The 15,731-nt window shown below is 35.6% G+C and overlaps 1 protein-coding gene across 1 annotated transcript in view; it reads left to right on the top strand.

Moving 5' to 3' along the window:
• STX18 (syntaxin 18) overlaps positions 1 to 15,731 on the top strand; it is a gene marked incomplete at its 3' end in the record, with an annotated part of 68,264 nt that overhangs the window by 41,058 nt on the left and 11,475 nt on the right. Inside the window, exons 3-7 of the mRNA XM_081999739.1 lie at positions 5,609 to 5,724; positions 6,819 to 6,896; positions 7,005 to 7,071; positions 10,858 to 10,973; positions 15,471 to 15,559. Coding sequence (XP_081855865.1) covers positions 5,609 to 5,724; positions 6,819 to 6,896; positions 7,005 to 7,071; positions 10,858 to 10,973; positions 15,471 to 15,559 — 466 coding nt within the window. The remainder of the gene's footprint in view (positions 1 to 5,608; positions 5,725 to 6,818; positions 6,897 to 7,004; positions 7,072 to 10,857; positions 10,974 to 15,470; positions 15,560 to 15,731) is intronic.

Raw genomic sequence — 15,731 nt, 5'->3', positions numbered from 1 at the left:
TCTAGTAGCTGAAGCTTCCCCACAGACTTAGAGAGAGAGCTCCTTTACATATGTTATATATTTATGTATATATTTGTAAGGCAATATCTGCAGGTGGTAAATTGGGCATATGTCTGCTAAAACAGTACATATCAGTATTTTGTAACTGCTTTATTTCAGCTTATTGCTTCCCTTAAGTTTTTCTGCTTGATTTGGTATCTTTATTGAATCAGTAAGCAGAAAATATTTTATGCACCAGCAGAAAGAGTTACTAATTCCAAACGCTGGTGTAGTGCTTCCATCAGCTCTGGTTCCTCATGCTTTGCCAGCAAAATAGGAGCATAGAAATGATAGGCTGAAAGGAGCAAAAAGAGAATTCTACCACTGTGTTTTGCTTGCTTTTAAATGTTTCCTTCAGTGGAGATTCCATATCCTCCCTCTGCTTTTTCCTGTTTTCTTATCCATGCTACTAGATTTTTTTTTTTTTTACACTAACTTACTTTGGTTTCTCTTTAGTCTCTTCTAGAAACAAAAATTACAGTATATTTGGATTTCTTGTAAGTGTTCTCTTTGACCTTTGATCATACTTTTTCCTCTCCTTTGGACACCATCCCAGTTAGTGTTGCAGAAATGAAACAGAACTCCAGCTGAGACCTTGCCCAAAGCCAAGGATAGCACAAAGATTACCTTTCATTTGTAATGGATTATACTGCATTTATGCATCCCATTGTAATGATGACTTTTTATGCAACAGCATGTTGTTATGTTCGGTTTATGATATGATATGATCCGATCCCAGATGACTCTCTGAGGAACTGTTCCCTTATCAGTTGTTCCCCATATTCTGTGGGTTCAGATAATTGTTCCTGCAGCAACAAAGAGCGTCTGACCATCCCTTATTCAAATTCTTCATGTCATTTCTCCAACTTGGCAGTATTGTTTTGAATTGAAGTCTTGTTCTCTTGATACAGTTTTAATTCACTTAGCTGTGTGCCTCTGCAAATTTAATAAGCATATACCCCATTCTACTGCCTGAGTTGTTAATGAAAGTATTAAACAGCATCAGATTCAGGACAAACCCTTGTGGAACATAACTCAGTGTGTCCTTCTGTTTTGGTATGTAACTACTCCAAGTTCAGCTTTTCAAACAGTTTTAAATCCCTGTGGTGCTTGTTTCTTCTAACTCATTTATTTGCTGGTAGCTTATGAGAATGTCATGTAAGATGGTAACAAAAGCCACACTAAAGAGAAGATATATAGCAATGCTTGCTTTTCATCCATCCGTAAGACCTCTTACTGCACCCCAGAAGTAAATTATACTGCGTATTACTTATTCTTGTTACATCTTGGGCACTGGTTATCTTTTTTGTTCTTTTCTTAAGCACTTAAAAATTGATTATTTGTTCCTGTATTTTCCTAGGCTGAGTGGTCTGTAAGTCTTCTGCTTTTGGGTTTTTTTCCTTAACCCTATTTTTTAAAGGTAGTTGCTACACTTCCATCTTTTTATCAACCTAGCACTAATTATTCTCCCCTAGTTCTTGACAATGAGGATGCATCCTTTCATTTGATGCATTTCCTATTTTAGGTGTTTCTCTTAGTAATATTTGCAGAGTAATCTCTTGTTATCAGTGGCATCCCTTGCCAGTTGTGTCTCATCCTGCACTTGACCCTTTTCTGATTGTGTCCCTACATGCTGTGTTCCTTTAGGCTTGCCAGTAGCAATCAGACCTAATTTGTACTTTCTGTGTTCTGCATTTTGTGTTTGAGCTCAATGAAGAGCTTATGAAGTAGCTAAGGTGATCTCTTTACTGCATTGCCTAGTCTTCCCTTTCATCAAGGGCAGAACTGCAAATTATCATAATGTAATTTCTGTATGAAAACTACTAGTTCACCTGAATTATTTTTGTTCATTTTCAGGTTTCCCATTTCTATGCAATTTAACCTACTAATTTTTTGAGACTATTGAAGTCTGCCTACTTGATGGTCACTGTCCTTATCTTACTCTTTGCCCCTCTTCTTAAAAACCACGAATAACCCCAGTTGCCTTCCAGCCCAAGTTTCTCATGAATCTTTCTCCTATTGATTAGGATAAAAATCTAGAAGAATTTATTTGCCTTCTTTCTGCCTTCTTTATCTGCATGCATTAGCCAATGTCTGTCTTGGCTAATTCTTCTGATTGCTTCTGAAAAACCTGGTTCATTTGACCTTTCTTGATTTAGTGATATATGATATCAGCCCATTGCTGTGATACTGCCACTGCACTTTTGAGTAAATATTTGTATCTCTGACGTACAGGAGAGCTGGAAATTTTTTGTTGTTGTTGTTCAATTGGGGTTTTTTGTGTGTGTGTTTTTTTGCTTTTCCTTGGCCTGTTCTTTTTAAATGAATGGTTCTTTTCACAGTAAGGATAATGGTGATTAGATGGGTTTTCAGTATATTCTTCATGTGCAGATTTACTGGGGAGTGCAGTGGGGACTTCGCTACCCTGTTAGTGTACTAGTGGGTGCCATATGTGTTTTGACATAATGGGATGTGATTGTATGACTCCATTCTTGCCTTCCCAAGGAGGTTGGGTTTCAGGTATCCTCATCTCTTGTTCAAAAGTGCTGGTACCAGACACTGTAAACTGTAAGTAGTTATAAAAGGAAAAGTATTCTATTTCTTTTTTACTGGATTAAGCTGCATTTTGCTACCTTTGAAGCTGTGAAACTCCTATCTGAGAATTTTATCTACCATATTTTTGTATTAGCAGCTATGAAAAGTAACTGAACAACCTGTTTCCCAATGTTAAATTGTTACAGTTATCCTCGGTGTATCACTATACTACTACGAGTTTACTGTTAGTAAAAAATAAAGCATGCCTGAGACAGGTTTTTTCATATGTATTTCTAAGTCTGATTTAAAAGAAAATTCTGGTTTGCATTTTGTAATCTTTATTTTACCCTGTAATGTTAAGAAGTGCATGGAAAGCATAGAACTCTGCAAATACCACAAAGCTGGGCAGGGTAAAAGAATCTGAACGTATGAATACAAGGGACCATCAAGAAGCTATTATTACTCCATCCTTATTTTCCATCTGAATCTGTGCCCTAACATGCTCAAGTAACTCTCTAGGCATGGGTCACTGAACGACATCATGCATTATCCCATGTTAGATGATCTTAAGGGTCCCCTTCTGTCTGGGCCTGTGCAGAGATGGATGTAAGAATGGGTTTTCTGGCTTTATGTATGCTGAGAACTTGCTTATGCCACAGACTAGTAATAAAAAGCACCATCTATATAAGCTGTGCAAAGGGAGTCAGGGAGAGGTCTGTCCTAATATATTTAACAATATGAGTTATCTTATATTGCATATGGAACTATGAATATGTCATCTTAACCAAGCTGTGGAAAGCTTTTCCATCAGATGTCTCTAAAATCAGACTACTTCAAATCTTTCATCATTCAGAAACTGCTTTCTCGGAGAGTGTAAATTCGAGTTACAGCTTAGAAGACCACAGATTACAGTTGCGATAGGGATTTTGCCACAAATTTATGAAACCCATCTGTCCTGGCCAAAGGAGAGCAATTCAGCTTGTAAAATGTAAATGGAAACACTATATATGGCTGCTTTTCTGCAAGTTGTAAAAATTAATTTTATAATATTTAGAATAGTTTGAACAAGAGAGGAAAAAAGCACTTATATTTAGATGTCAAATACATGACCGTGTTGTAAACAAACAAGTGAATTACAGAATATTACTTGTTACTAGTGTGCCTTACTGTTTGCTGGCTAGTCTGTGCTTGTATAATAGCTGGCCAGTAAGCAGAAACTAATTTTCAAGCCAGATGAACCATGCGCTGCTTTTTTCATGTGCAGCCAGTCACATGGGATGAGAATGAAGACATTTTGATATAATACTCAGGGACATTTAGAGTATGCTTAAAACTTTGTGGAGGACATCTGGGAGACTCAAACTGATGGTACATTGAAGATGCAGGAAGGAGCTGGTGGTTTTGCATGTGATGAGAGATGATGGGACGGGGTGATGTGAATTGGTTGTAGGCACTCCCATGGCAGGGATTGCAGCAGACACAGGGAAAATTTGGCATTATTGCAGCGAAGTGTGTAAGAGATATCTAAGGATATCAGGCTAGCTTTGCAAATTGAAGATCCCTTCTTTTTACTTGTATTATTGCATTAATGTAGTTGTATTATCCATACCTTGAACAAATGGGGAAATTTTCACACATAAATAAAAATATAAATTAAAATAAGGGTAAGAGTTAAGGTTTTCTTTCCTGTTTATAAAGGCAAATATAATAGCCTGTGATGACTGTATCATCAGGAAACACAATATGGACATAGGGTAAGCTGCTGTAGCAAAGTCCTGTCATCTATGTCTGTGGAAACACTGTTAATTACCTTTATAGAGTATGCTTTTCTGGTGGTTATCTACAGCATGTTAATATTTTATTGATGGGCCTCCATTTTTATTGTCACAGAATCTTTGGGTTGGAAGGGACCTTTAAAGGCCATCTAGTCCAACCCCCCTGCAAGGAGCAGGGACATTTTCAACTAGAGCAGGTTGCTCAGAGACCCATCCAACCTGACCTTGAATGTTTCCAGGGATGGGACATCTACCACCTCTCTGGGCAACCTGGGCCAGGGTTTCACCACCCTCAGTGTGAAAACATTCTTCCTTATATCCAGTCTAAGTCTGCCCTCTTTTAGTTTAAAACCTGTCCTGTTGCTTCAGGCCCTGCTAAAAAGTCTGTCCCCATCTTTCTCATAAGCCCCCTTTAAGTACTGGAAGGCTGCAATAAGATCTCCCTGGAGCCTTCTCTTCTCCAGGCTGAACAACCCCAACTCTCTCAGCCTGTCCTCAGAGGAGAGGTGTTCCATCCCTCTGATCAGTTTTGTGGCCTCCTCTGGACCCGCTCCAAGAGGTCCATGTCTTTCCTGTGCTGAGGGCTCCAGAGCTGGACGCAGGAATCCAGGTGGGGTCTCTAATTTAGTAACAAAAAGATACATAAATCCTATCAGAAAATATTAAATACCTAATGTGTCATTTAAAATAGAAATAAACAATGGGAGCAGGTTTTAATAAACCTTATTATGAACTTCATATTTAAAATGTGCATTATTTTCCAATATTATTCTTTACACTGGTTTGAATTCACAGATTTCATAGTACAGCAACTTTAAAAATTAAGCTTAGTATTTAGGATAATGAAAACATACTTTTAAGTAAAGTAAGTTCCAATTTTTTGTACTACTTTCGACATTTGAGGGATTCCTTTTTCCTACTTGTTTTCATGTTTTCAGAATTGAAAAATGCTTCACTGGAATAAGTACTGAGGGCAGTGATATATTTTCTAGTTGTATTTTCTCCTTATCTGCTCAGTATTTCATTATGTATGAGATGATAGGATAGATTGTTTTTTCTACATCTTCTACTAGTCAAAAAATGCTTTTTTATAAAAAAACCTCTTGGCTTTATAGAATTACTTTTTACTTATTTTTCTGAGAAAATCAGTGTTGCCAAAAAGCTTCTGTGGAGACAGTGAGTGGCAAGAAGGTCTGAAATCTGTACTTGTAGATTTTATGTTGGGGATTTCTTAAGTGACAATTTGTCTTGTTTCTCAGCCATATTATGTCTGAGTATGTGAGGATGACAGATACAGAGCGTGATCAGATAGATCAAGATGCTCAGATATTTATGAGGACGTGTGCCGACGCCATTCATCAGCTGAGAACAGAAGGTAAACTGAGAAACTCTTAAATATTTTTTCTTAGCTATTGATAAAGGCTAATATAATGCTGAATATTAGATGGTGAATCTGAAATACTTTTGGAAGGAGATTGGTGAAGTCTCATTGCCTTTTGTTTGCACCTCTGTAATCCCATTGACGGATGAGCACTGTACTTAATTTTCTTTAATGTTAGTGGAAGGAGAAGCCAGGTCACAGAATTTTATTTCTTTGATTCAAATACACTAATTAGCAAATGTAAAAAAGATAGTCTTAAATATTTTCTACTTAAATAGTAGTTTAGGTGTGAACCAAAGCTCACCAGATTCAATGGTTGTCTCTTTCTAGCTTGTCCACCTGTAAGACATTACCAGTATAATCTCCCCAAGTTTGAGATAATTAATTAACTTTAGCAGAGTCCTGGTAAAGTAACAGCCTTTTTGACAACTTGAGTATGCGATTGTACCTTTACAACACTATCTTACGGAAGCTGTGGAGAGAACTTATGTTTTTCAAGTTGACTTGCTGCATGTGTATGTTTTATCAGTATTTTCATCAGCTTTGAAATGCCAACTAAACATAGCTGTAGCATTATTCAGAGTCATTGAAAGTCAGTCATGCATGAGAATTACTTAGTATCAAAAGAAGAAATATTAATATATGTGAATTAAAAGGATGCTTGACACAATAAATCCCAAAGGTTTCCACATAGTCTATACACTAGAGAATTTAAAATGTTAGAAGTTCAATATTTTAAGCAAGTTAAATCTCTAGATCTGTTTTGCTATGCTTGTCTTGGTGACGTCTATTCTTGTTTAGAAATTTAGTTGACATAATATGACTTGGTGGCATATGTAACAAATGAATAACATAAATATTGTAAGACACTAGATGTTTTCAGCTTTTGCTTTGTTGTAATGATCTGCTGTTTTATAGAACCTATATTAAATATAAGTATGTGTATGTTTAAAATAAATACAAATATATAACATATAAAATGGTAATAGGCTTTTGAATATAACTTGCGTATCAACTGAAAAAGAAAGCTTTTGTGGAATTCAGTAAAAAGTTAAAAGATTGTTTTATGTCTGTCTTTTTTATTTCAGCACACAAGGGTGTCCAGTCTGCTCAGGTAAAGGACCACAGAACAGCTGTCTTGGACTTCATTGAAGATTACTTAAAAAGTACTTAGTATTTATACTGTCGAATGGTTAAAAATGAATGATTGTGTTTTCCAAGAAAGAAATCATGCTCTTCTAACCTAAAGTTTTGTTTACACCTCTCTTGAACAGGAGTGTGTAAACTGTATTCTGAACAAAGAGCCATCCGAGTTAAGCGAGTGATAGATAAGAAGAGACTGTGAGTAGTTTAACTGTGCCTTTCATTTGTAGGACATTCAACAAAATTATTGTTTAGATTCTAAAGAGATTGTTTTAATGGATATCTGTAGTTGGATGAGCAACTTCTGCGGTTAGCAGATGCATTCCAGGGCGCTCTTACACTTCTGGCCTGTGAAGTTAAGGCTGTAACTGGCAGAGTGCCAATATAGTGTTGTACTTTTCATTGATGTAAATGATTAAAGCACCAAATCAGTAAAATGTGGGTTAGTAAACCTATTGGACTTCTACAAATGCAACAAAATATTTTTGTGTGTCCCATTAAGTAATGTTCTGCATAAAATAATTTAGAATGAAATCCTGCATGTTGGTAATAGGTCTCAAAGATGCTATTTAGGATACTGTCTGTTTAGTTATAAGAGATGTTTACTTCTCTCTCCTGTTCTCTTTATTTTTGCTTTTTTTTTTTTTTTTAAAGCCAGTAGCTTTCTGCTAAAGCAAGTGGCAAGTGATTATGTTGTGAATAAATGCTACTTGAGATGGCAGGTCTTCATAGCAAGTAGAAACATGATTTAAATAAAAAACTTGCATGTAACTTCTTAATCGAAACAGAACAGTTTCTGCTTCCTATTGTGGCATATGTTCAGGCTGCTGTAGAGGTGAAAATGTCTAGGAGAAGTTAAAGATGATATGCTTGCTGGCTTTTTGGTCTGGGTTGTTTGGTTTTTTTTTCAGTCAAGTATGAAAAAAACCATACTTTTTCAGTTTCTTTTTCTGCACATTCCCAGATGTAAGAATGACAGGGAGAATGAGCAAGTTTGCAATTTATTTAATAACTGAAAGGCTTTCCATGTCTTCTCAATCTGCATTATTTGAATCCTAACCTTAAGTTCCCTTATGTACATTTTAATTTAAAAATAACAAATTCTAGAACATACACATCAATAAATAAATTCTTGAGTGTTTTTCCAAGTCTTAATGCTGCTTTATCAGCTTGATGTTTGGGTTGATCAGCTATTTACACTGAAACTAGAGAGATATTTTCAAAAGTCCATAAGTACATTTTATTCAGAGTGATTCAGCATGATTAAGCACAATTGAATTCACTCAAATGTATCCTCTTGAGACATAAATAGTATGTTCGTAGTACTATATAAATAAATATACAATAAATACAATACCGAATATAAATACAAGCCAAAACCAAGTAAACAAAATACCTCAAGCCAGTTCTGAAATTTGGCAAGAAGTAATGTGAGAAAAGGCGGGTATTTTTGCAATTCCCATAACTTTTCAGAAAAAACACACAGAAACAAACTGTGTGATATTTTTAGCGTGTAAAAATACATAACCTTATTGGTATTCTTCACACTAAAGAATTTCAAAGCAAGATAGCATGGTTTTTGCAGTTAAAGAACTGGCTGACAAATACCAGCTCTTCTGTTGTTTGTACTCATATATTATTGTTTCCATGTGAAATCCCAGGTTCAATATTTCTTGGATAACTAAACAGAGAAAACAACTCAATTTGATGTATGCTAAACATAGAGCAAAGAAAGAGCTATTTTGGAAGTTAGAATACCTCTTAAGTAAAGAGCAATACGGCATTAAAAAATAGCACAGAAGATGCACGTGTAATATTGGAGGATACCTCTTTGCCTCTTTTTACAGATGTAAAAACTAGAAAACAGATGTTGACCAGGTGGAATCTGTATGCATTGCAGATGTGATGGCTAAACTGTGATTTCAATTAAAATTAATTTTAAATAAATCACAGATCATAAACCAATCTTTCTGATGACTTGAAGAAAAAATTGTCTTTTTTTTCATATGCCTTCAGCTAGCTGATTCGTAATTTCCCCAAGGATTTCAGCAGACATTTTATGTGATAAGAACATGTTCCATCACTTAAAAGAACTAGGCATTCTTTAGTGCATCCCAGGCATTTTGTTCAGTTTTAATTGAAAACTTTGTACATTAGCATGCTGTGCAAAGTAAGGGCAACAAACAGTAAAGGAATGCATTTCTCTAAAAGTAAATTAATCCTAGTACAGATCTTCTTTCGTGCAATTTAGTCAACTTAAAATATGTGCATATCAGACAATACTGAAAGGTTTCCAGTAGAAATATACTTCATCGTATTTCCTTTTATATTGATAACCATTGTAAGCTCTTCAATAAATTGCCTGAATGTTTCAATTTTCTTACATAAGTTGCCTTTATGTGTTAACTCGTATTTTTTGATTAGAAAGTTCTGCCAATTACATAGGACTAGTTCCCCAAAATTAAAAGTTGAGAAATAGAAACACAAGCATCTTTTTCTGTCAAGGTGCTTGGTTGTGATTTTCAGTTTTTATTGGTATTCAAGATTAAATATAATTTCCATTTTAAACCTCTTTTTCCATAGAATATCTTGTGAATTATGTATGCAGTTATTCAAATCAAGATTTTTTTTTTTTTTTAATTACCTGGGGAATTGGTGTTTTATTGGTATCGGAACTAGTATTTGAACTGCAGGGACATCCAGATAAGCCTTTTTTTCCTTAGTATTAGGGCAATTTGGGACTTGAGAGGGAGGAGATGAAAGAAGAATAGTTCTTTTTTGTAAAATTACCAAAACCCCAGTACTTGCAGAGTTTTTAGAACTATGAAAGGTTCCCTGTTAGTGGTTTTTTTTTTCTTGTTTAAATAACGTAGTCACTCAGTGATGACTAATGCATTATATTCTGTTTTTCTCAGAATTTTCTAATTATGGGTTAGAATTTAGACACAATACAAAGAAAGAAAGGAACACAAAATGCAACACCTTCTGTTAAGCAGCAGGGGAAGATTGCAGATCATAATGAGATTAACTGTAGGTTATATTTGAAAGGGGAAGAAGTGATGAAGGAGGCACAGCAGGTGGTTCAGCCCATTGCTTTTTGGTTTTTTGTTCTGTAGCTTCTCTAACAGCATAACTACTAAGCATTTAACTGTCTACTACATAGCAGTTAGAATTCGTTGTAGACAACAATAAACCATAGAAGTTTACTGGGAAAAATATTTTGCCACTAATTTTAAACTTTCTTTTTGGTGCCACAGTAAAATGTACTTGACAAGTACTTAATATATAATCGTTGAATATGCTTCTCATTTTTTGCATTGCCTTTGTATTAAAATTACATAGCAGGGACTGAGGTGTAGTATATATCTGTCCACTACATACGGTTTTTCTTTGCCTTGCTTCTCAGTGGTCTGTTGTGTCTTTTGGCAGACAAGGTAAGGATCACTATTGATCCTGGATAAACTAGTCTTTAAAGCTAGTTAAATAAAAGTGCTTGTTTCAGGAAAAGCTAATTCTGTCGTATTTTCTTACTTATCTTTTATGATAAGTTACAATATTAAGTCAAATTGTAATTATTACTTGAAAGAAAATAAAGTACTAGTGTTGGCTATTGCTACTAACCCAATTTTCAGTATGACCAAAATGTTGTTTGGTTGTTTTATAAAAGAAATATATATTTTAATACACTGGATTTTTTGAAAGGAAGTTTAATAAAACATCTGTGTTTTTATGCTATAGCCTTCAAAATTCTTCTCAACTCTGAACATGTAATATGTTTTGTTCAGGAATACTTCTGCGCTTTCTTTGCTTTTGTAATAATATTTCAGTGGAAGTTGCTAAGTACATTTTGTATCCTGAGTGGGAAATCTTTAATGTGAAGTTTGCAAGAGTTAAAGTGTCAAATTTAATAACCTGTGATTGTTCTCGTTTTAAGGAAATTCAACTGTGTAATATCAGTTAAATTATAGGTTCTTGTGCTTCTAGGTCCAGACTTGAACCTGAGCAGAGTAACGTGTCCAAATCACCTTTTTCCCCTGAAAAATCTTCACAGAATCCTTTAGATGATTCTGAAGAAAAACTTTCTGCTGAGGAAAGCAAAGGTGAGGAAAAAAATGTAGTTGTATTTCATTTTTTGTGGCAAGGCTTGTATGTTCAGTATTACTTTCTTCCCATTACAAGGGCCTGTTCGTGTGACTTGCACCTTTTCTATTTTCATCTTCCCTGAGTTCATCAGGCTTTTGTGAAGCTCATTGTGAGACTGAGGAAGCAAAATCTTAAACTTTTTTACATGCTTTTTCCAACCAGCTAAAAAAGACTTATGCCTTGTTGGATTCCTCATCCTCTCAAGATATGTGTGAAGTCTTTTGTTTTTATTTCTTTTTATCAATATCCATCTACTTATATTATCTTCTGAGATCTGATTTTTTTCCCCATTCCTTTCACTGATGGCAAGGAATTGGAAGGTAGCTCAGTGACTTTCTGGGAACATTTTCTAGTTTTTAAGCACAGAGACCTTGAGTTGGACAACTCTACAGTCAGAACTCGAAGGCAGAATATGCTCGTAGAGGGGAGGTCACTGGCTGGCCAGTTCCAGTAGTCATGGGGATGTTCTTTTCCACAGAATTGAGTTTCCCTGCTGGAAGGATTAGTGGGCAGGAGATAGCCAGAAGACCAAAGCAGTATCTCTGACCCCAGGGTCATTTCAGCTGGTGCTGTTCTTGACAGGACTTGTCAACATTGCTTCTGATTCTTTGGTGTCCTGCTTCTGAGGCCAGGGGATAGGAGTCCCTTCTCTTAGCCATTTTGGTCTGCCCTGGGATGTGTACACTGGCAGAACTTCATTGTGGAGTGCCTTTCTGAGTACCACTACTATGCAGATAATTTTGGGTTTCATACCTAAAGAGAAATCTTGTTTCTGTGATCCTTGGAGTTGCCTTCCCTGGCTTGAGTAGTCCTGCTTTTGCTGTTTAGAGGAGTCCAAGGTACCCTGTGATTTACAGTGTGAAAAATATTTTTGAAGAGAAATAGAAACTGTCTGAAATGTGATGTTACATTAGGATAATACTTGTATCAAGATAGATGAAATGCACTCAGTGGCCATATTGTTCCTGTCATAAGTTATTGTTTCTTTGGTGATTTTTATTAAAAGAGTAAAGTTCCTCTGGTTGGTGACTTTAGGGCCATACAAAGGGTAGACTCATGTGAAGTGGGTACTCCATTTCTGGATGAAGACCCTTATACTGAATTACCTCCCAGTGTGCTGACAGTTTCATTTTCTGATACGGCACTGCTTATCTTTCTAACCAGTCTGTACTTCTGCAGTCCTCTCAGTATGCTTTCACCTCCCTCCCCCTGACACTGAATTTATTGTAAGAAGTAAAGGTTTTGATTATGTGTCATTTCTAGTGCTTACTACGTTTTTATAGTGTGTCTTAAGTGGTGCAGCACACAGGCCACATAGATGAGTTTCACCTTAATACGTTATCAGTGTTTTGCAGCTGTGAGCTAGTGCCAGCAGAGAAACATCAGCATAGTAGCATCTGCATTGCCCTATGCTCTTTCCTTGTTACTGAACGTCTCCACAATCTCTGGAAGTGTGTTCTTCTACCACATAGTGTCCGTAAAATTTTTAGGTCCAAAAATCTGTGCCACACCACGGAAAACACTGTTCTTTGGTTGCCTTGGACACAGCAAACCACTGCAATAAACAGAAATCAAACTTTGTTTCTTGCACATTAATTTTGATTATGCCAGTTTTCACTTTTATTGGTTATATGCTTTAATTTCCCATAAGAAAGTAGGGGCCTCATCATGTAAGTGATGCTGATGCAGGACTTATGAGGGATTGCTGACTAGTCTTTGAGAAAACTGTGAAACTTGTATATCAAAATAAATCTGTCTGAAACAGTTTGTAAATGCACACAGCCTGTGATTCCTCACACAACTGTAAGTGTTGGTTGCTGCTGCTTATAGAAATCAGCCTTGTGACTTCACTGGTAGGTGGTTGTTGAAGCATGGAAATAGCATGGACAAGGTGACTAGGAAACCAGAAGCTCAGTTTAAATCTTACAAACTTTTGATTTTTTTTTTTTAATTTTTTTACAAGTAACTTTTCAAATCTTTAAGCAATTGGAGAAATTATTGTGTTTATAAATAAACTATTTCATCCTCAGGGTGTGAGTGGTTTAGAAAATGGTGATCACTTGTATTTATGAATTAGCCATCACCAGCGTGCCTGGGTTCCTTGCATAAGCATCTCAACTGTGAAGAGCAGCTTGTGGTCCTGTCCTTACTTTGAACATTATGATGAACAGCTAAACATCCTCCTTGATGTGCTGAAGCCCAGCTTGGGTTTTGTCTGTTTTTTGGCAGAAACCAAAGCAAAATGTGATTCTATTTGTTTTGAGGCAAAGCACCTGTTTACATTAGAATTATACTGGACATGCCTCATGGTAGGAAAATAGTCTCTCTGGAGATTGCTTTTATATGCTGACAGTATTTATTTGCATATTACAAATTTGACATTTAGTTTATGGAAATAAATGTAAATAATGAGTAGCTTTTGAACTCATCCACAAGCTTAGCAGCTGTCTCCTTTCAGCATGGAAAAGGGTTCAGAGGATTTGATCATTATTTTGTATTTCTGTCATGCATTAACTACTTCTTTCTGCAAAAGAAATATAGTTTGACTTTTGCTAGATGAATTGCAGAAAAGCATTAGTGTCAGCTCCATAAAAGCTGCAGAACAACTTTCCCAGTAGCCAGAAATGTACCGCAGTGACAGGAGGAACCCTGGGGAGATACGTGTTTCTCACTTACCTCTTACCATAAGTATATTTGCTTATTAGCAATCACGATGGATACAGGTGCTGTGTTTTTAACAGTGCTGACAATGCCTGAAAGTAATTGGTTCCTCTGGGATAAAATAGGAATATATCTTTTCTTTTTCTTGGCTCCACAAGCTAATTATCTTCTTTTCTTTGAATCCAGTAAATAATTCATCATGTTTTTGATATAAATACATTGATTACCTAAACAAATAAGTTTTGTGTTTCTGTGAAATAGACTTGAAATACTGAGGATACCCCATGGAAAAGAGTGTTGAATCCTTTCTAAATAATGTTTAAAGATATTCTTGTTTTTATTTCTTATTACTTGTAAGAAAGAACAGATCTATTTTTTGTATGGTTGGTTGGGTTTTTTTTTAATTAAATTTACTATATTCCGTATCCACATCCGTAATTTGTAATGTTGTCATTGTTTGTACATCCTGGTTTGGTTGTTGGGAAGCAAAATATACATTTATGAAAGAGACATACACAACAATACTCTTTTATAATATTTACTTTTCAAGAGTTTTCACAAATATTGTAATGAAAGATAAAGGGGAAATTTTTTCCTTATGAATCTATTTCATATATTTGTTTATAAATAAGATTACTCCTTTCAGAGGCTTCCTAAGAGAAGTCACTATCTGGATGATGATGCATCAGTGCTGCTTAAGCAAATGAGAAAAATTAGATTTAGAAGGTTATTACAAAACAAATGAAAATACTTACAAATGCCTGAAAAAATTACCTGGGATGAACAGGAAGTTTGAAATCTATGAAAAAGTGAAAACTAAATCTTTCTGTGTTATAATTTGCAACCTGCATCTGATAAGTCAAAGTAGGTTCAGCTTTGATCCATTACGCTGTGGTGCAAATTTCTCTTTTAGGTTTTGCCAAAAATGTCTGAGCCAGTGGGGAGAAGAGAGGCCTTCTCAAGAGTGCAATCTTTTCGTTAGGATTTTAAACACTGATGCTACAACAGCTTCAGAACAGTTGGTTCCTGTAGCATATTTTCTTTTCTCTCCCATTTTAACTTCTTCATCTATAATCAGAGCTATATAATTAAGCCTAAAAATAAATCTTCCAGAAGGCAATATCCCAGAAATAGCCATTCAAGATCTTTTGTGCTCAACTCCTAAGATTTATGCAGATGATTAGCTTTAATCAAAGAGGAAGTACTACTGAAATTAATGAAGCAGCTATAATGTGTAAGAGTTAGTTTGTGGGATCAGATCTGATTCCCGTTACACGCAGGAGGACCCCTTGCACAGCATGCTGTAGGATTGGCATTATAATACGCAGTTTGAACAGCATGAGGAAATAGAGTTTGTCCTGTGAACTTTTGCTTAAAATGTCTTTGAGATCTTTTCTTACCTTTTGGATTGAGGAGCTGGTGGTTCTGTCAAGTCTCATTGGAAGATAATAGCTTTGCATATAGACTGTCATTTTGAAAATTGTGTGTTTTCTTCTGTTAAAAGAGAAATGCTACAGTATTTTGTGCCCTAACAAGTCTTAGGGCATTGAGAGTTTTACATCCTTCACTGTCAATATATTAGTGCAACTCCTTGTAGTCACAAAATTAAACATATGTGTAGATGTTTGACCCAGTTTAGAAATTAAATGTTGTGCTGTAACTATAGGGTGAGTGTCAGTTTAGTGACCGATGAGATATAACATTCATCAGGGTTCTGAATTGGATGAAAAATTATTTTCACTTCACTACTCGGTGTCCTGCATTGTCTCAAGTGTTTGGTGGTTCTTTTACAGACAGGAATCTGCCTGATGCCCAAAGTAACCTTGGATTATGGGGGGATGGCAAAGGTGAAGATGAACTGTCACCTGAAGAAATACAAATGGTAAGTATATTTTGTGTCTGATTGTCCATTTTATTGTATTTTCTGCTGTATTCATATGTGTTAAGAAAGTACAGATTAACCCAACTTTCATTTTACTCAGAATAATGCCATAATGTGATACACCTTTTGCACATGGCTTTCTGGTTCTTCTGGTAGCAGCTAATATTTAAAA

This window comes from Phaethon aethereus, assembly GCF_964289735.1.
Source record: "Phaethon aethereus genome assembly, chromosome: 4".
Classification (NCBI taxonomy): Eukaryota; Metazoa; Chordata; class Aves; order Phaethontiformes; family Phaethontidae; genus Phaethon; species Phaethon aethereus.
Note: the sequence above shows the minus strand (reverse complement) of the source record. Positions and strands in the feature narration are given on the sequence as shown.